A 22,268-nucleotide genomic window follows, 5' to 3' on the forward strand; every position below is an offset into this window, starting at 1 on the left:
ATATATATGTATATGTATGTATTATAAAACTTTAATGACAATTAGCCTTATATCCCAAGCAGCACAATGCAGATAGTGTGTGATTTTTATAATAAGCATGTTCATTTTATATAGATTGTCTGGTTGTCTGGGGACAGCCAGTCCATATAGTTGATCACATGATAGAGCAACTCTCTTTTCTTTTTGCTCCTTTCCCTGTACATCACCTTCTCTTCCTCCTCAGCCTTTTGCTCCCTGGGACGTCTTGCCCAACTCTGCAGCTCATCCCTGACCCCAGAGTTGTAATTCCCACTCAAATCATTTACAAGTCTCCAGAGGCCCAGAGTGGGCTTGAGAAGAAAAAGAAAACGGAAGGGAAGGAGGGAGGTAGGGAACTTTCTTCTTTGTTGTGTGAGCTCCTCAAAGGCAGTATGTCTTTGCATGATATCTAGTGAAAGTAAGCTCAAACATGTCTGGCAAATAAAAAAAAAGAGATACGTTGAATTTTTTAGATAGCCTGATTTAAAAACAACATTCAGTTTTATCTTTCCAATAAAACAGGGCTATTTTACAAATATCTATTGACCTATGGCCAGCTCAGGTAGAGGCTGTGGAGTGACAGGCAGAGCATAGATTTTAAAGCCAGAAAGGCCTGTGCTTGAATGCCATCTCCATTACTCTCCAGCTAAGTCACACCAAATGAGTCCCATTAGCACTTTACCTGTGGAAGCCTCAGCTTCCTCATCACGCAAGCTGGAATGGTAAGTCTTTGTTGTGGTCAGCATTCGAAGCAGTGCTTTTAGCGCTGGGAATTTAGCTCAGTGTGGCGTCATGCCTGCCTCGCATGTACAGAGTTCCGAGTTGATCCATGGTACCAGTGGTAGCAGCTGGTACTTTCAGGGTGGTGGTGGGACTCAGGGTGACAGAAGTCATAAAGCCCTGGAATTTTCTAGAAGAAAACCTAAAATTGGAGGTGGGGTTCTGGCCCCACATCTCTGTCTTATTCTACCCCAAGCTTTACATGTGTTTTATAACCCAGAGTCCTTACCCAGGGGCCCGTTCTCACCCTACCTTCTCCTCTATCTTCAGGGCCCTAATTATGACACATATTATTTATTCCCTGGGCAACTACTAATTAGGTGCTGTGCATTTACTCATTTCATTAATCCTCAAAATAATGCTGTGTTTCTTAGATGTTATTGTTGTCCCCCTTTTACAAATATGGAGAACAGACCTCAGAGAGGTTAATATAACTGAGACTGATTACAAACTGGGTGTTAATTCCGCCATGTTTTACTGACTCCCTCTGAGCAAGGTTGTGACTTCCCAAAAAGGGAAATAGGATTCAGATGATGAGCTATTTTCAAATAAACTACAAGTGCTAAGGACTCAGTGGTAGAGTACCTGGGTAGCATGCATGAGGCCCTGAGTTCAATCCCCAGAATGGGGGCGCGGGGAAGCCTGTAAGTGCTAAAATATCAACACATCTTGAGAAGCTATCAAAGACAAGGAAAAAAAGGGGCTGTTTTCTGCCACTAAAAGATCGTAGGTCATGTACTTCACTTTGACAATCCCCATGTTTCTATGAGGGAAACAATTTTCAGTCTAGCCTAGAGCTGGACTTACCTAGTACCTTGTCCAGTAGATTCCAGCGTTCTACCCTAGTCTGCTTATAACTTTGTTGTGCTTTTAGTGGTGGTATTCAAGTATTCTTGGGCTCCTACTTTGTTGCCAACCAGACCTTTAATATTTAACTCATATCATGACTTATTTGCAGATGTTAACCCTCCACAGACAGCTGGTTATATAGAAGTCACTGATCTTCAATCAAAGCAACTACGATACATTCCTGTTCCCAGGTAATTCATTTCACCTTTGTGCATAGCTTAGTATTGTCATTTTTAAAAAAACATGAGTTCTTAGCCAGGCACAGTGGTACACACTTGTAATCCCAGCTACTCAGGAGGTTGAAGTAAGAAGATTGCAAGTTTGAGACCAGCCTGGGCAATTTAGTAAGACCTTGTCTCAAATTTAAATTAAAAAAAATTAAAGGGCTGGGATGTGACTTATTGTTCCCTGGATTCAATCCCCAGTACCAAAAAAAAAAAAAAAAAAAGAGAGGAGAGAGAGAATTCTTCCCGAGTTCTCTGAATAAATGTGTAGTTTTTACCTCCTTAAATAGCAAACTCTTCTTTCCCTCATTACACTTGGTTTATATCTTGCTGTTCTACATGCTTTACTGGCATTTTTATTTTCATTTTGGAAAAATATTCAAATATTTCAAATAAACTATAAGTGCTAAGCTGGGAATAGGTATAAGTTTTACAGCCTTCTAGTTTTCATTTTTTTTTGTTTGATCTGTTCTAATGCTGTTTTTCTGTACAAAAATAGCATAGTTAGTATTACAGGAATTTTAATATTTATTAACTTTATATATTGGTTTTCTGAAGTTTATATTCAAAATGTCAAAGGAATTTAAATAGCATTTGTTTAATATTGTTCTAAATGCTTTACTGTACATCTGCTGTCATGAAGGCTATGCAGTAGTCAAAGGATTCCCAGAGATTTAGACGGGATCTCATTACTGTCTACTGCCCTTATTATTGTCCAGAGGTGGAAGCAATGCCTTTAAATCAGCTAGACTCCAGATACAAAAGCAGGAAGTCTTTAGGGAACACAAAGACAAGTGTTCTCACCTGCAGCCTGCCCTTCCCTGAGCCTATCTGTGCCTTGTCTCCCTTTGTTGAGCCTAGGTGCGTTCCTCTTTATCCTGACTTGTCCCTCCAGGCCAAAGCCTCCTTCCTCTCTACTTTCCACTCTACTTTGGTCTGGATTAAGATGATATTCTAAACTGGGTGTGGTGGAGCACGCCTGTAATCCCAACACTTGGGAGGCTGAGGCAGGAGGATCGCTGTGAGTTCAAGCCCAGCCTGGGCTACATAGTGAGTTCCAAGTCATTCTCAACTGCATAGTGTGACCCTGTCTCAAAACCAAAAAACAAAAACAAAAACAAAAACAAAGATCACATTCTACTCCCCCAAGCCAGGTACTTTCTCACTTGTGACTGAACCCTCCAGAAAACAGTGGGTGGCTTTGGCTGCAGTCTTAATCAGAGGGACCTGGAGAGCTTTCCTGTATCAAAGGAAGGCCAGGGACAGCCTTAGTTGTCAATCACTCAAAACATCACCAATCTTTCTTCCTTTTCCTCTAACCCCAAGAAAAAAAGAGCTCGGCATGACAGTATGAAATAACTCAGCAATAAACAATTAACATGTCTTAGAACCCTTTAATTGGATTAAAATATTTACACACACACACACACACACACAACTTTACATCTTGGAACATGTTTATGTGCATTTTAATGGAAAATGGCTAAAACTTGAGGAAATTCCTTATTACAACTCAGTTGTTTTTCATAAAGATGTATGATTAGTTCAAGTAACAAAAGCAAAGAGCATCTTTTTTAAAGCATTTTGAAGCGATGATAATTTTTTCCAAGATTTCTCTTAATTTCTCCCCCAAGAGCTTTTTATTTCAGAGTTTTGAAATTTTCTGTATGAGCTACCTGCTCTACCTGCCATGAGAACTGGTAGAAGAGGAGCTGTAGGTGCAACCAGGCACAGCTGAGCGCTGTAATTCACACCTACAGAGCAGCACTTCCCAGTTGAAACGCAATTCAGGCCATAAATACAATTTTACACTTACTGTAGCCACATTGAAAACATAAAAAGATCCCAGCACAGATTGCAGGTTCATGCATAGGCACCTTAGCAATTTAGCAAGACCTTGTCTCAAAATATGAAAAAGGGCTGAGGATGTAGATCAATCCAGGGGCCCTGGATTCAATTCCCACTACAAATAAAGAAAGAAAGGAAAAGGGGAGAAAGGGAGGGAGAAAAATAGGTGAACTTAACTTTAATATTTTGTTTAACCCAGTGTATCCAAAATATTCTCATTTTTTACTTTGACATGTATTTAATATAAAAATTTTAATACATGTGCTGCTGAAGCAAAAATATTAATGAGACATTTTATGTTCCATTTTTCCTCTACGTCTTTGAAATCTAGTATATAATCTATACTTATAAGACCTCTTGCTTTGGAGTTTCCTCATTTCAAGAGTTCATTTCACTGTCAGTATGCCTTGATCTTTGAGGGAATAATCCATGTGGATTTCATTTGTTTTGCCTGTTGCTAAAATTTAGCATTCTGCTAGATATCGGGAATTTTCCATTTGATGGCTAACTTCAGTTAATAGAATATATAATAATAAGACTATATGTAACTACAAGGCCAAATGAATGCATCACATATTTTTTCCTTTGCGTTTTTTTCTACATATTTTCATTTTTAAAATGATACTTCCTAACTCTCATATATGAATGTATATAAATCTAAGCTTTATTATTATAATTTTTGTGTTTATTTAAAACTTTGTAATTAAGTATATGAGAAACACTTAGAAAGTGATTCTAAACCTGACATACAAGCTGTAGCGTATATGTGATTTCTTTAGTACTTCCTTTTTTAGTAACAAGTTGCCCCTGTAAATTTTAAATTTTGCAATAAATTCAAGAGAGGCAAAGACAGATACAATGCTCAGTAGTGCTCTACAGCTTAAGCGTTCTCGACACATAATTTCACATAGATAAATTTCATCATTCTTGAATAGCTCTTTACTTCCTATCTGCAACTACTAATATTTTTCCTAAACCAATTTTTTCATAGAGTACTATGAAGTAAATCCTATTGTATATCAAATATTACCTTCTCTGAGTCCATCTAGGAGTCTTGTAAGATACTTCTGAAACACATGGTGCCATTCTCCTTTTCCCTTCATCCTAAAAACGTCTAAGAAGTATGCACTTGACACTTACAGTCTTTTCCTTCCTAAAAATTACCGTACATATGGTAATTATGTATAATAAAATAATTGTAAAATATATAAGAAATATATATATATATTCCTTGTTATACCATTTTGACAGTCAGAAAAGGTAAACATTGATCTGGGGATGTAGCTCAGTGGTGCCATGCCTACCTGGTTCTGAGTCTGATTCCCTGTACAGGAAAAACAAACAAGCAAAAGAAAAAAAGAAGGGGCAGGGATTAAGGGAGGGAGAAAGAAAAGATAAAAATCAAATACAAATGTATTTGAAATGCAGAAGCAAAATATTGGTTTCAGCAGTGACGTGAGACCTCTAAAGATTGATCCCCCCAGTGTAGTGTGGGAGGCATTAATTGGAATAGAGCTAGTTTTTTTCTCTGACAGGGTCATCTGGTGCCATAAATCCAGGAAAATATAAATAGACAATATATTACTGTGTATTTTTGTTCTTTACAGCGGGATATGCTACTATCTTATCTCTTAAGGTACTTATGATTAAGAGTTCTACTCAGATCAGGCTGCTATAACAGAGTACCACAGACTTGGTGGCTTAAATGACAAACATTTATTTCTCATCATGTGGAAGCTGCCAAAGCCATAGTCAAGGTGCTGGCCAGTTCATTTCCTGGTGAGGGTTCTTTCAGATGGCTGCCTTCTTACTCTGTCCTCGAATGGATACTAATGATATCAGCCTGTGAATTTGGGGAAACATTCAGTCTATAACAAATTCTTTATAGCAATTACGGAACCTACATAAATTTAACTGGCTTCATTGCCTAAATTATCCATATATAACATATTGTGATTCATTTTTTTATATTCATTAAAATGAATGTTTTTTATATTCATTATTTTTTATGTTCATTATTATGAATATAATAATGTTTTTTATATTCATTATTATCCTGCTTTGTGTTTACAAACTCAGTATGTCTGTTTCACTTTTGCTCATAACGCACATCCTCTTACCCTCCCTGTGCTGTGAGGCAGGTAAGAGCAGGCATGACAGGATGGATGATGCTGTGAACAAACTTTTTAAGAACATTTCAATATAAAGTATTACATTCCTGCTTTGTTTTTATAGCTTCTGGTCTTCACTTTGGATTCCTTTTTCAGATCAGAGTCTCTCTCGCCCTATACTACATGGCTGTCAACTATTTCGGACTCAGATGCGCTGTTGGCTGAGTGGGACAAAAGTGGCGTTGTTACCGTTGACATGGGAGGTCACATCAGGCTTTGGGAAACTGGACTTGAACGTCTGCAGCGATCACTCATGGAATGGAGAAACATGATTGGGCAAGAAGGTGACAGACACATGCAGGTACCACATGTACTAACCCTACCTCTTATGGTACACACTCAGATAAAATGCCACACTTGGGAAAACTTCTAGCTTACTGACTTAAATATTGGTGCTTAAATGGCTAAAATAATTTTTGAACTTATAACAAAAAAGATCCACATAAAAGTAGTGAAAAAATTAAAATGTGCCTTTTTTTCTATTAGTGCTTAAGCAAACAGGTTAATAAAAAGGACGTGCAAATCCAACTATTGGCCTTTCTTGTTGAATATTTAGCATTTACTAGTTTCCAGCACCACCTTTGTTTCATCTGTTGCCACTTCTACTACCGCTGTCATCAGCATCTCTACATGCTACCTAGGAAACAGAATCACTGAAAAGCTAACATCCAGCCAGCTCTTACAAGGCTCAAACCTCTAGGCTAGAGGTTAGCAAAACGGCTATTGCTGGCTTTCTTTTTTCTAGATAATGTAAATTTAGCAGTCACAATGAGTAAACCCAGTCCTGTGCTGGAGAGAAACATGGGACCAGCCACTAAATCAAAAGGAAAATCCAGCAACCAGCAACTCTAGAAATGACTAGTAGTTGTCTGAAACTAATTGAAATATATCTATATCTATATGTGTAAATAAATATTCCTCATTCATATTATTGTATGCATACATTACTCTGTATATGTATGCATATAATGAAATGATTTATTTGAAATTTATTTATTTTAATATGTGAAAAAATTCTGTTTACGTTTCATTCTTATCTTCCAAAAAAGAAAGTAGGTCCTTGCCAACAGTGTTGATCTGCAAAGAGCCAATTAATAAGATGTTTCCACCAATTATTCTATCAATCAATAAATTGACTAATAATTACTATTTTATGTGATTATTTTATAATTTCCCTTAGAAGAAAATCAATATATTTGTGAATGAATGATACATGTTTCTCTTAGATTCTTAAAAGTTTATATGAAGGTTTTGAAAATCTAAAAGCAAAATAAGCTAGCAACCTCAAGTCCTTTTGGGACATAAATAATTAAATTTTAAGGAGCATATTGCTATAAAATAAACATGTCAACATTTATCTACTATAGCAATAGGTAAATGCTGATCACTATAGCAACATTTAGAAAACTGATTGATTCTATTTCTTTTATTATGCTAAACATTATTTTTTTCTCTGAATTAAGCTCCTAGCTTTACTATAGTTATTGACATGTAATAGTAAATACTATTGTATTTAAATTTCATATATTTTATTTTAATATCTCATATGTTATAGAGATCAAAGGTCATGTTTTTCCAGTGGTCAAGAATTCTGGGAATAAAATGTTCAAATGAGAAGAGGAATGAGGTGGTGAAGGAAAGAAGGGAGAAGGAAAAAAAAAAGATTTATGACCTAAATTGAGCATTTTATTTTTTTCTCAAAAGAACTTTAAGAAAGATTTTAGTAATGATTTTGATAGTGTTTCCTGACTGCTGCAAAAATTAAAAACTATGTTTTGACTGTATAGCTCTTCTTCCCTAGGATTTCTCTGACTGTATTATGAATCTGTTTTCCAAAAACCTAGAATGATGATGAATATACAACAGATGATCAATATTTTTATATGTATACTAAATTACATTGGTAACTGAAGCTATTTCATGACTAATGGAATTCTTCATTTAAATTATCACAAAGTATTCATTTTATGCTTTTATATACCCAAAGCTATATTTATTTAATGAGAATATATAGTTATTAAGTTAGAAATTAATAGAATTATAGTACCTAACATCACAAGAATAACCAAAATACTTGGCTACATAATACAATGTAATATCTGAGCTTTCTCTAAATCAAACATTTTCTAGGAAGTACATAACTTTATGTCTCCATTTCAAAATTCAGATATCAGAAATAAGACAAATTTAGTAATAAAGCTATATAATTCAGAATTAATTAATTGTTGCATGTGGCAAACTAGAATAGATGTTAGCTAAAATTCTCCCTCTGTATAAAATTTTCTCTCTGTATATATTTATTTTTTTCAAACAGATATGAATTGTGAGCATACATCTGTATGTCTAAATTGATAGGATGATTTGTCCAAATAGACTAACAGTGTTCTACTGTTTTGTCAAATCTCTTGATAAATAATGAGGCAGTAGACTTGCAGTTAGGGCAGTTCATTTTATTATTTATAAGGAGATGGCACAACCAAATCTAAACAGGAATCATTCCAGGTAATAACAAGAAATCTTTGTCTTCTTATAATTTCTTTCCTGTTCAATCCCTCAAGGCACCACATTTATGGACTCTTTATTCAACATAGGTTTGCCACTGATTTTTGGAGTTTAGACCTTTCATAGACAAACTAAGAAAAGAGAATAGACTTTTTTTTTCAGCTTTAATTGAGTTTATTGGTACATTTTAGGGATACAGTACAGTTACATTCATTGTTGGGATCTTGTACCTCTACATGACAAGTCTTGATTCTCATTTTTTCCCCTTACCTCTGCCCTCCCTTCACCCCCTCCTCCCCTCCCCATCTACAAACACTTTATTTTCATCTTTTCATTCTCTCACTTTTTTTTCTTTTCCCTTTTTACTCTTCCCCTACCCATCCCACCTTCCCTACACCTTTAGCTCCTTTCTTCCCATTTCTAAATGTCAGTAATCTTATTAGAATCTTATGCATTGTTGCAGATTATTCACACCAGAGAAACTATTCGATATTTACACATGTGTGACTTATTTATTTCACTTAGGAGTATATCTTCAATATGTATCCATTTTCCTATGAATGAATCTATTCTCTCTCTCTTTATGGCTGAGTAATATTCCATTTTATAGAAAAACCACAACTTCTTTATCCAGTTTCCAACGGATGGGCAAATAGATTGTTTCCAAGATTTAGCTATTACAAACTGTGCCGCTATAAACATGGGTGCACATACTTCTCTGTGATATGATTCTTTTAGAACTCTGGAAGACATTGGTATAGGAAAAGACTTTATGAACAAATCCTCAGTAGCACGGGAACTAGCAGATAGAATCAACAACTGGGATCTCATCTTACTAAAAAGCTTCTGTACTTCAAAAGAAACCATCAGCAGAACTAAGAGACAATCTACAATGTGGGAAAAAATTTTTACCAGCTGTTCCTCAGACAAAGGACTATTATCAAGGATATATAAAGAACTCAAAACAATCAGTCCCCCCAAATATAAAGACCCAATTCAAAAATGGGCATCCGAAATGAAGAGACATTTCTCAGACAAAGAAGTAAAAGCAGCAAGAAAATATTTGAAAAAATGTTCCACATCACTGGTCATTCGAGAGATGCAGATGAAAACAACACTGAGATTCCACCTCACCCCACAAAGAACGGCGCTATCAAGAAATCACACAATAACAAATGTTGGCGGGGTTGTGGGGAGAAAGGAACCCTTCTCCATTGTTGGTGGGAGTGCAGACTAGTGCAACCACTATGGAAATCAATATGGAGATATCTCAAAGAGCTGGGACTGGAGTTTTCATTTGACCCAGCCATCCCTCTGCTGGGTATCTTTCCAAAAGAACTGAGAATACACTTTTAATGCTATCACATCTGCTGGTTGGCTGCCGCTTTCCATCACTGGTGGAGTAACCTGATCGCCATCTAGTGGCCAAATGAACTTACTGTATATCTTTGCCCTCCAGCAGTTTAAATCAGCCCCTGGCCTCCTGCCTTGGAGGTTTACACACTGCTTTCTTGGCGTGGTTCTTGTTGTATGATAGATGCTCCAGGAAAACAACCTACCAATTTATCTATCATGAATGGACTCCCATATTTTCCTGATCCCTCTGGGTAGTAGCAGATAGACTTTCTATATGTGGATAAACAGTGAGTTACATGCTTTTTCCACTACCTTTTATCTGTTTGCTACGTTTCAGTCTCCTAGATGTATTGCCTATGAAGGCACTTTTGATTTTAATTTTTAAAATGAATGCATCAGTGTGTGTGTGTGTGTGTGTGTGTGTATGTGTATATATGTATAAATATATGTGTATATATATATATATATATTTTTTTTTTTTCCAAACCAGGAACTGAACTCAGGACCTTGTGCTTGCCAGGCAGGCATGGTGCCACTGAGCTAACTCTCTGGTTCACACCAGTATATTTTTAAAATGAGTACAGCTTGTGAGCATGTACTTAATGGAGCTCTGCATATAAAATGTATTCATGAATTTGATAAGAGCTAGTAAATAACTATAACAAATTTGAAGCATTACTATAAGCATTACTATAGTAGTTCCTAGAATGCTTTTTTTCTTTTGTTTAATGAGTTTATTGGTACATTTTAGGTATACAGTACAGTGACATTTATTATTGGGATCTTGTACCTTTACATGACAGGTCTTGGTTCTCATTTTTCCCCTTGTCCCTGCCCTCCCTTCACCCCCTCCTCCCCTCCCCATTTACAAACACTTTATTTCCATCTTTTCATTATCTCACATTTTTTTCTTTTCCCTTATTACCCTTCCCCTACCCTTCCCACTTTCCCCACACCTTTAGCCCTTTTCTTCCCATTTCACAATGTCATTTATCTCATTAGGATCTCACACACTATTACAGTTTAACACCAGAGAAACTATTTGGTGTTTACACATGTGTGACTTATTTATTTCACTTAGGAGTACATCCTCAATATGTATCCATTTTCCTATGAATGAGTCTCATTTCTCATTCTTTATGGCTGAGTCGTATTCCATTTTATAGAAAAACCACATCTTCTTTATCCAGTTTCCAACTAAGGGGCAAATGGGCTGTTTCCAAGTTTTAGCTATTACAAACTGTGCCGCTGTAAACATGTGTGTGCATACATCAAGCCTTTTAATAAATGGGATCCCAGGTATTGATTCATTCTGCCAGTTCCCGTGCTATTGAGGATTTGTTCACAAAATCTTTTTCTATGCCAATGTCTTCAAGAGTTCTGTCTAACTTATCTTCTAGCAAGTTTAGTGTTTCTGTTTTAATATTTAGATCTTTAATTCACTTGGATTTTAATTTAGTGCATGGTGAAAGATAAGGGTCCAGTTTTAGTCTTTGGCAGGTTGAAATCCAGTTTTTCCAACACCATTTATTTATTTATTTAGTTAGTTAGTTAGTTTTTTGAGACAGGGTCTCACTATGTAGTTGAGATTGACCTGGAACTCACTATATAGCCCAGGCTAGACTCAAACCTGCAGCGATCCTCCTGCCTCAGCCTCCTGAGTGCTGGAATTACAGGTATGCGCCACCATGCGCAGCTTCCAACACCATTTATTAAAGAGGCTATCTTTCCTCCACTGAGGATGGTCAGCTCCTTTGTCAAAGATGACGTAGCTGAGCACATCTGGATTTGTTTTTGTGTATTCCAATCTGTTCCACTGATCCTCAGATCTGTTTCTTTGCCAGCACCATGCTGTTTTTATCACAGTGGCTTTGTAGTGTAGCTTCAAATTGGGAGTTGTTATACCTCCTACCATGTCTCTGTTGCCTAGGATGGCTTTTGGTATTCTAGGTCTCTTATGGTTCCAAATGAATTTTTGAATTATTTTTTCTAGTTCTGTGAAATATAGTGTTGGAATTTCAATTGGTATTGCATTGAATCTGTATAGCAGTTTTGGTAGTATGGCCATTTTCACTACGTTGATTCTTCCTACCCAGGAGCAGGGGAGATCTTTTCATTTCTTTATATCCTCTTTGATTTCTTTTTTCAGAGTGCTGTAGTTTTCAGTGTAGAGGTCTTTTGCTTCTTGTGTTAGATTGATTCCTAGATACTTCATTTTTGGGGATGCTATTGTGAAAGGAATTGTTCCCTAATTTCTCTCTCAGTGAGTCTGTAATTTGTGTACAAGAAGGCTATTGATTTTTGGGTGTTCACCTTGTATCTGGCTACTCGACTGAAGCAATTAAGTGTAGAGCTCTTTTGGTGGAGTTTTTTGGGTCTTCAATGTAGTGTATCATATCATCAGCAAATAATGACAGTTTAAGTTCTTCCTTTCCTATCTTTATTGCTTTAATTTCTTTCTCTTGTCTAGTTGCTGTGGCTAATGTTTCCAGAACTATATCAAAGAGGAGTGGTGATAGTGGGCATCCTTGTCTTTTCCTGATTTTAACATGAAAGTTTTCAGTTTTTGGCCATTTATTATGATGTTGGCTGTTGGTTTTTTGTAGATAGCATTTATTAGGTTGAGAAGTAGACCATCTATTCCAATTTTTTGCAGGGTTTTTATCATGAATGGATGTTGAATTTTGTCAAATGCTTTTTCTGCATCTATCAAGAGGATCATATGGTTTTTCTCCTTGACATTGTTAATGTAGTGTATTACACTTACTGACTTACATATGTTGAACCATCCTTGCAACCCTGGAATAAATCCGACTTGGTCAGGATGTATGATCTTCTTGATGATCCTCTGTATTCCGTTTGCTAGTATCTTATTAAGAATTTTAGCATCTATATTCATTAAGGAGATTGGCCTGTAGTTCTCTTTTATAGTTGCATCTTTCCCTGGTTTGGGAATCAAAATGATACTTGCTTCAGGAATGATTTTGGAAGTATAGCTTCCTTTCAATTTCACTGAAAATTTTGAAGAGTAAAGGCAGTAGTTCTTCTCTAAATGTCTTGTAAAATCCAGCAGTGAATCCATCAGGACCTGGGCTTTTCTTTGTTGGTTAATTTTTTATTACATTTTCAATTTCACTGACTGTAATCGGGGTGTTTAGAATGTTTTTATCTCCTTTTTCAACTTTGGTAATTCATAAGTATCTAAAAATCTGTCCATTTCTTCTGTGTTTTCTATTTTATTAGAGTACAGGTTCTCAAAGTAGGTATTAATGAGCCTCTGGATTTCTGTTGGATCTGTTGTGACTTCACCTTTTTTCATTCCTGATTGCATGGATCTGAGCCATTTCTTTCCCTTTTTTGTTAAGATTAGCTAAGGGTTTATCGACTTTATTTATTCTTTCAAAAAACCAACTCTTTCATTTATTTTTTGTATTGTTTTCTTAGTTTCCATTGCACTGATTTCTGCTCTAATCTTTATAATTTCCTCTCTTGTTCGAGCTTTGGGTTTTTCTTGCTCTTGTTTTTCGAGTAGTCTAAGATTCATCATTAAGTTGTTCATCTGCGCTCGCTCTGTTTTCCTAGCATGGGCATTCAGTACTATGAATTTTCTATGCAGGACTTCTTTCATTGTGTCCCATTTATTCCTCTATGTTGTATTGGCATTTTCATTTATTTGTAGAAACTGTCTAATTTCTTCTTTAATTTCCTCTGTGATCCATTGATTGTTCAGGAGAGTGTTGTTCAATTTCCATGTGTTTGTGAAGTTTCTACAGTTTCTTATGCTGTTGATCTCCAGCTTGATTGCACTATGACCTGATAATATATGCTACCGACCGTAGGGGAGCAAAGACTGGATTTCACATGGAGAACAGGGATCTTCAGAAAGGTGGGAGCAGGTTCGGCGGCAACAGTCAGAAACCACACAGCACTGAGTAGTGAAGGTAGTAGCTGCTGCAATTTTATTTCTAACTCTAGGTGTTTATATACTAGTTTCAAGGGCACACCTCAAGAGTGATTCCAGTCACAGGCAGGCATGAGAAAGATAGACAATAGTACTGTAAAAACTAAGACCACAAGGTCAAGGTAAGACCACACCTATACGCAGTCAGAAGGGGAAGTTTGTAAAACAAAGGACTGGCTTCAGCATGTCACCTTCAGGATCACCTTCAGGACTTCACAGTCCGGGGCTCAGGGTCAGCACTTTGGCTGCCCGTCCTCTTGTGCCCCAATACCTCCCCATCTCTAGGAACATCTAATTGTTCCTAACCTTTCCTGGGCCCAGAATACAATTCTACAGATAATGAACAAATAGTAATAAAGACAAAATAGAACAGAATTACAAATGAACCCAATGTCCCCAAACTGCAGGCAGAGAGGCCAGCTATTCTCTTCACGGCTGACTTCGCATGTGGTGTGTGCCAAGGACTTCCAGGAGGCTTAACCCCTTGGGGACGATACCTCAGGTCTGGTTTCTGCCAGGTGACCGGCATTGTCACGCAGACTCCACTGGAGTGGTCGTGGCAAATATACAAGCAATCACCTATTCTTTTGCATTTATTCAGACCTGTTCTGTGAGCTAGTATGTGGTCTATCTTGGAGAATGACCCATGTGCAGCTGAAAGGAATGTATATTCTGATTTTGTGGAACACTCTATAGATGTCTTTTAAGTCCATGTGTTCAAAAGCTTGATTGAGTTCTAGTATTTCATTGTTGATTTTCTGCCTAGATGATCAGTCTATTTGTGATAGTGGGGTATTTAGATCCCCCACTACAATTGTATTAGTGCTTATTTGCTTTTTCGTGTTACTTCGTATTTGTTTTATATAGTTGGGGGCATTAATATTTGGTGCATATATGTTTATGATTGTCATCTCTTCCTCTTGAATTGTTCCCTTTACAAGAATGTAGTGGCCTTCTTTGTCTCTCTTAATCAGTTTTGGCTTGAAATTTACTTTGTCTGTGAATAAGATTGCTACCCCTGCTTTTTTTCTGGGCTCCTGTTACATGGAGTATTTTTTTCCATCCTTTCACTTTCAGTTTATGGGCTTCTTTTTTGCACTAGGTGTGTTTCTTGTATAAAACATATTGTTGGATTTTACTTCTTAATCCATTCTGCCAGTCTATTCCTATTGATGGGTGAATTGAGGCCACTGACTTGATGGTTATAATTGATATGTACTGACTTATTATTGTCATGTTATTGTCCTTTTGTTGACTCTTTTTTCTTTTTCCCCCCTCTCCTTTTAGTTTCTTGCCTTGCCTGTTTGATTTGGTCTGTTGGGCCTCATGGTGTTGTGACCTTCACTGTGTTTTTCTAGGATATTGTTTAGAATTCCTTGTAGTGCTGGTTTGGTATTCATGTAGTTTCTCAGGTGTTCTTTGTCATGGAAGTATCTTATTTCCCCCTCCATTTTGAAAGAGTTTTGCACAATACATCAGTCTAGGTTGGAGATTGTTTTCTTTTAGTACTTGAAATACTTCACTCCAGGCTCTCCTTGAAAAGTCTGCTGTGATTCTGATGGGCTTTCCTTTGCATGTGATTTGTTTCTTTGCTCTTACTGTTTGTAGTATTTTGTTCCTCTGTTGGGTTTCTGGGATCTTGATTATTATATGTCCAGGTGTAGATTTTTTTTTATCGTGACTGGATGGAGTTCTATGTGCCTCACTTATCTGTATGTCTAATTCTTCCCTTCTGCTTGGGAAGTTTTCTGTCATTAATTCTGTGAAGATCTTTTTTTTAGGTCATTTGCATTTTCTCCTGCTTTTTCATGAATTCCTATCAGTCTTATGTTATTTTTCTTTGCATCATCTAGAAGTTGTTGGATTGATTTCTTATGGTCCCTTACTGTTTTTGAGAGACCTCTTTTTTCACAGTCACTGCCTGTGATCCTATCTTCTATATCTGAAATTCTGTCTTCGCAGTCTTTTATTTGGTTATGTGCACTTCCAATAGCATTTTTAATCTCCTGGATATCTGTTTGAAGCTGTTTTATGGATTCCATTTCTTTCCTCTGTTGGGCATTCATTGTTTCCATTTCTTTCTTATGATGGGCCTTCATGGCTTCTATCATGGTCCTGAGCTCATCTATTTTTTTTCTCAGTTTCTGTTCTAGAGTCTCGAATCATGACTTCCATTTTGCTCACTATCTCTATGGTTATCTGGGAAATTATTTCTGTTTTGAATTTTTCTAGAGCCTGATTGATGTGTTTTGTTACTTCTTGTGCTATGAGTTCAGGGTGTCCTGCTGGTTCATTATCAGACTTTTCATCCTCATTTGCCCTGCTGTTTGCCATTGGTGAACTGGAAGTCTGTCTTTGTATCTTGCTGAAGTGTTTTCTCATTTTTATTTTTGTTGTTGGGTTGTCCTTGGTTTAATTTCTGGATTATTACTTAAATCTTCCTGCTGTAGTTGCACTTTAGCTTTTGAGTCTCTAATGACTCACAGACATTCTCATTTTCATAATATCGGAGAAAACAACTCATTAAATCAATCACAATCCTTTACCCCAATTGATACAATCAGCAGCACAGTAGGATCAAGCACAACTTGCAAATTGAGCACTTGTGGTAGTCATTAATCTAGCCCCTTTGAACCATGTGAATTAAATTAAAATCAAGAAGCAGCCCAAAATATGTTTGCAGTGAGTATGCTTTTCAATATAGCATCTTTACCATTTAGGATGGGGGCTTAGACAGAGTTAGGATGAGAGGAGTAGGTAAGTGAAGGAATTGGAGAAGGTTTCAAGTGAAGCCAAAGGACATAGAATGACCATACAGTCTTTATGAAACTATTAAATTCAAAAGGGATAGACAGAGTGCTAGAGTAAGGACAAGAATATATCCCCTTAACAGTAATAGGGGCTCACTTTCCCTTGAAACTACTGACCCATGAGTGAGGTAAAATGACAGAAGAAAAGAACACAAAGAAAATAAAAAAAATGATAAAAGAAGAAGTCTGAGTTAGGGTAGTATCAGGAACAGAAAGGGACATCAGGGATAATATGGAGGAGCAAGAGACTGAGTTGGAGAAAGAGGACAGAAAAGAGAAAGAATTTGCAGAGTAGAATGAGGAAAAGAACAAAAATGAATTTGAAGGGCTTCTTTCAGACTATATCTCTTCTGTCATAATATACCATGTGTGCAGCCATGTGCAGAACCAAGTCCCCTGATCTCAGCTACCTAATGGCAGATCCCTGTGACTGAGAATGACCTCAGGCCACAAGGCCCAAATTGAGTTCCCCAACCTGCAGGGTTGAACTCCACATAGTTCTATTACAGGTTTCCCCCACCCTTTCTTTAAAGATGTTCAAAGTTGGGAGCTCAGAAAAAATACCCTTTATGGCCACCTATGCCTCTGTAGAGTAGGTCCAAGGACTGGCCCAATCAGGAAGTCTCAGAGTGGGGTGGGGGGGTGGTTTCCAAGGCATGGCTACCTTCCTTGCTGGAGCTGGTGGCATGCAGGCTGGGGAGGGTGCAGCTACTCGGTCCCACTGAATGGCCTAGAATCCATTTTTAAAAACCAAATTTATTACTTTAGACTCCATATTTTCAGAAGCATGTGTTACTTAGAAGCCAAAATTCTAGCTATATTTCATATATCCTTTACAAGGTGTTTCATTCATGTTCCTCCCAATAATGCTATTAAAACTACTCCACAGCTTTCTCAGAAATCAAATGATCTCTAAAAAGTTCTTAGTAACTGCTTTTGGAAGCAAAAAGATTAAAAGTTTACAGCTTTCAAATGTCCTTTTCTTATTATAGAAAATCCTCCATATATTACTAGTAGAATCTTTTGAGGCTTTGAATAGTACTTCCTTAGCCATAGCCTCTAAACATGCATTAAATCTTCTGAAACACAGTGCAAGGCTAGACCTAACACTTTCTCATAATTGAAATTCTGCCTGGTGCAAAGTAGGTGTGTCATCAATGTTTGGAAATAGAAAGTGGAGAAGCAAGAAATAAATACATGGAAAAGATAACTAATTTAATTAAGCAATATTAATCACCCCTCCTTAAAGTAAATATTCTAGGACCATGAGTCAGTGAAGTTATATGTACCTAGGTAACTAAGCTTAGCCTTTCTTTAGCCACTAATCCAGCAGCTTTAATTATTTTAGTATCTCAATAGGTCCAGGAATAGTGGCACACACCTGTAATCTCAGCTGGTTCCAGGACCCACCTGCCCAGTATATGATGCAGGCCTGAGAAAAAAATACACTGAGACAGAACTAAGAGAAAGCAGGGTGCCAGGATGACCAGTGCCAGGTCAACCAACAAAGGCCCTGGCCAGTCCCAGGCACTGACTTTTATTAGCAATCAGTTGGGGTAAAGGCAACATTTGGTTTCTATGAAATTAATGTAAACAAGGCTCATAAAAGACAAGGCAAAGCATTCTCATATTAGGAACAGAATAGACAAAATATATGATTGTCATTAGAGCATTGTCCTTCTCAGAAGGTTTTAGTTGTGGAAATGGAATTTGGGCATGTTACTCTGACCTTGGCACATAGGCTTCAGCCAGACTCTTTTCTATAAAAAAAGCTAATTGTGTGGTTAACTCTTACAGCCTGCTTTGGGCATAATCAATATTATGGTCCTCTGCACCAACTACTCAGGAGTCTGAAGCAAAAGGATCGCAGATCTGAGGCCAGTCTGGGCAACATAGCAAGACCCTGTCTTATAACAAAATAAAATAAAATAATAAGAGAAAGACTGAGGATATAGCTTAACGCTCCCTAAGTTCCATCACCAATACCATCAAATAAAACACAACAAAAAACTTCAGTAAGATGTCTAAGGCCTATTTACAGTTTTAGAAACTGCTAAATTACTTTTCTGACACTCTTAGTAAATTTGGTTTTCCTTATACGGGGTAAGTTGTCTCCAGATCAGTGGTTGTATGCAATTCTTTGTTGTTTTTAAGAAGTATGGTTCTGTTTACTCCGAACCATGTGCTTTGGTCAGTAACTTTGAGGACACTTGTCAAGCTAATTCATTAGGTCACTGTTATTAGTGATTCATGTTTTGTAGGATTGTTATATCTATATGAATCTTTGGGAATCTTTCCTAGCCCAGAAAGTGATTGCTTTTGTGAACTTTTACACTTTTCTGTTTATCTCCTGTTGATATATCAGTAGACCTGGTTTTTGCCAAGGTAGTGTAATAATAATTATTTTCTGTCATTATTCTTATTAGGGAAATTCCAGCCATAGAAACTCATTTTGAGCCTTTAAAGTTGTCAGGAGTACCTAGTGAAGATGCAGGGGTCCCGGGAGAAAAGAATACTGAGCAGTGTGCGGATAACGCTCTCACATGGACCAGGGAGAATCATCAATAGTGTTGGCCAGTTTTCATGGTGTAGACATTTTCTGCCATGACTGGTTTCAAGCTGGCAAAATTCCTAAATATTTAACAGTTAACTCTCATAAACTGGTATAGTTTGGTATCAGCATGTCACAGGCTTAATTAAATCTTTATCAACCAACTGCCTGAGGAGAATTATGAGTTACCTGAGAGCAAGGCCTTTCAGAAATGAGGCATGTGAATAGAAAGAGAGGGGGTTGAAAGAAAAAGAAACAGATGATGGTATCTTGCTGTCTCTGGGAAATGTGGAAGCCTCCAGTTGTCCCAGTTACAGACTGGCAGTGCCCTTCTTGAACCAAGAATTTGGTTTGAGCAAAGAATTGAGGAGAAGTCTGCCCTAAGTGGAATGATGCTCATCGATTCATGTGCAGGGGCCTCCTTTCTTATATACATTTTATTTCAGAAAGAAACTACTACTTGATATTTATGTTCCTCTAGAAGTAATGCTTCCACTGATCACATTATTGGAATGTTAAAATTAAATCAACTACCTCTCTAAGAGAAGCAAATTAGCACTCTAATGATTGTAGGGAAGCCTTTTTTTTTTTTTTTTTTTTACCAAGGATCGAACTTGGGTCCTTGCGCTTATTGATTATTGAGATGTCAAGTGCAGTGAATAGGCTGGTAATCAATGGCTCTAGAATTTGACAATTCTAATCTTATATATAATCACATCATAATGGCTATAAGATAATCTTGCTATTATAATTACAGATAAAATAATAATTTTTATCTGTAAGCAGTAAAGCTTATTGTTTAGGAACATGACATTTGTAGTAGTCAAATCTATCATCAAATCCTTTTTGGACAGTGTGTATGATTTTTGGCACATTACTTATTCTTTTAAAGCCCCATTTTCTAATCATAATATAAATCTCATACTATAATAGCTTACGAAGTTCTTGTAAGAATGAAATACAATTTGTGCCTGACAAAGAGTAAGTAATCAGTCAATAATAAAAATTTAAAACTTAGAATTTAAAAAATATTGGGCTGCAAATTTTTTAATGCTTATGTGGAGACAAAGACAAATTAAAGTGAAATAGTATTACCCAGATACCTAATATTAATCATGATACGATGAGTTACACAATTCATCATCTATTCCAGTGTTAAAATGTAAACTTTGTTTATAATTCTGTTTGGAAAAATAGTTTTGTCAGGCCCAAAAAAGGAATTGAAAAAATGGCCTTTTCCTAAACCTGTCAACTTGAAGAAAAGCAGGAAATCAGTGATAGGACAATTGTCAGCTGAGGATTACAGTGTTTACCCTTATTCAAAAGACAAATTAGAACAAGAACAAAAAAACATGCAGCAAAATCTACATCATTGAGCCTGAGTCCTGAGAACACTAAAGAGCAAGTCATACTTGGAGCTGTGTTGCTTAGCTTTTCTCTTTTAGCTTTTGTTAGCTTTAGGAATGGAAGATACTGTGTAGCTCTAATGATTGCAGTGTGGATGGTGCTAAAATTTGGAAGATTAATTGAATGACTCTACAGGGACCATGTAAGCATCTAGATTTTTCTCCTCCATCTTATGCATCTAACAGATGGCTCTTCACCCCTCCAAAAGGCAGAAGCTATAATGGAGACCTGCACAGTTCAGGAAAGGTGTGAGAACACACAACCAACAGGAGGATAAATTAAAAGCCCTCTTTATTTGGATCCAGGGAAGTTGGCATCCATAAGAAATTAGAAAAATCCTCTCTGGAAACTGACATGTCCAAGAGAAGAACCTTTGCTAACATCTGGAAGTCTTCTGCGATACCTCAGAATGATCCACTTGTTACCAGTTTCATTCTGATGCAAAAGCTCACTTTTTAAGTGCTTTTTAAAAATATTAATGGAGGGGACCAGGAATTTAGCTCAGTGATTCTGCCACCTGTCTTGCAAACACAAGGTCCTGAGTTCAATCCCTGGTGTCTGTGTGTGTGTGTGTGTGTGTGTGTACATATATATGTATACATATATATGTATACATATATATGTATATATACATGTGTGTGTGTATATATATGTATGTGTGTGTGCATATATATATATATATATATCCTGTTATACAAAAGATTGGAAACGAAACAAGTAAACAGAAAAATAAACCTTGAAGGTACAGACAGTAGGAAAACATTTCACAAAATAATATTCTCAGAGAAGCAAGAGAAAGTAAAACAAAACATAGATACCATTTTAACAAAGTAATAGAATAAGGAGGACCTCTTGAAAAGTAAAAAGTGGTAGCAGAAATTAAAAATGCAAGAGAAAGTGGACATTAGAGAACCTTCCCAAACCTCAAAGAAATTTAAAATAGAAAAAATAAGATAAGAAAAATTCATCTGACTAATACAAATTCCAGAAAGAGAAAAAGGAAAGGCAGGAAATGACACAAAAGCATTTTCAGAAAGTGTCACTGAACTAAAGAACAGGTGTTCAGTATAACAAATGGAAAACACACCAAAGCACTTGAAATTTTAGCATCCCACAGATAATGAGACAATGCTAAAAACTTCTGAGTTAGGGGAAGCAGGGAACAGATTATATAAAATATAGTAGAAATCCTAATGGCACCGGGCTTCTCCATAGCATTGGAAGCTAAAGGCAAAATCAAGGAGGGAAAATTATTTCTATCCTAGAATTTTATATCCAGCTACACCATTAATGAAGTGAACAGGTAGACCGTAAATGTTATCAAACGTGCAAATCTCAAAAAACTTAACGTTCTTTCTCAGAAAAGGAAGATGTGGGTGGAAAGACTGGCCTTGGCCAGGGAAGAAATAAGGGTAACTAATTCCCAGTATGATAGTGAAAGAGTCCTGAGAGAACACCTGTGCAGAACACCTGAAAACAACCACTCCAAATAAAATGGAGAGGCAGAGCGTTCTAGAAAGCATAGGTATCCTTTTAGAGAAAGAGAGAAACTAGTAATAGGATAGGCTGGTGATATGAGAGTAGTTCATAGGTCTGATGAATTTGTGGAACAGTGAATGATGGGTACATAGAGTAGAGCTATGAATTCATCAGGCATACTTATGTAGAAAAGTGGCTGGTGAGAGAAATGAAAAAGTAATAGTATATGAGCTGTAACATGTCTAATTATAACACAAGTATATATATATATATATATATATATATATATATATATTAACATACTGCACATAG

General features: G+C 36.6%; 1 protein-coding gene across 1 annotated transcript in view; it reads left to right on the top strand.

Annotated features, from left to right (window-relative positions):
• The window catches only part of Vwa8 (von Willebrand factor A domain containing 8), a 381,153-nt gene that overhangs the window by 263,045 nt on the left and 95,840 nt on the right, over window positions 1-22,268 (top strand). The window contains exons 38-39 of the mRNA XM_010637116.1: window positions 1,757-1,838; window positions 5,987-6,191. Coding sequence (XP_010635418.1) covers window positions 1,757-1,838; window positions 5,987-6,191 — 287 coding nt within the window. The remainder of the gene's footprint in view (window positions 1-1,756; window positions 1,839-5,986; window positions 6,192-22,268) is intronic.

The sequence above is a fragment of the Fukomys damarensis genome, unplaced genomic scaffold, assembly GCF_012274545.1.
Source record: "Fukomys damarensis isolate Sample0158 unplaced genomic scaffold, DMR_v1.0_HiC HiC_scaffold_38, whole genome shotgun sequence".
NCBI lineage: Eukaryota > Metazoa > Chordata > Mammalia > Rodentia > Bathyergidae > Fukomys > Fukomys damarensis.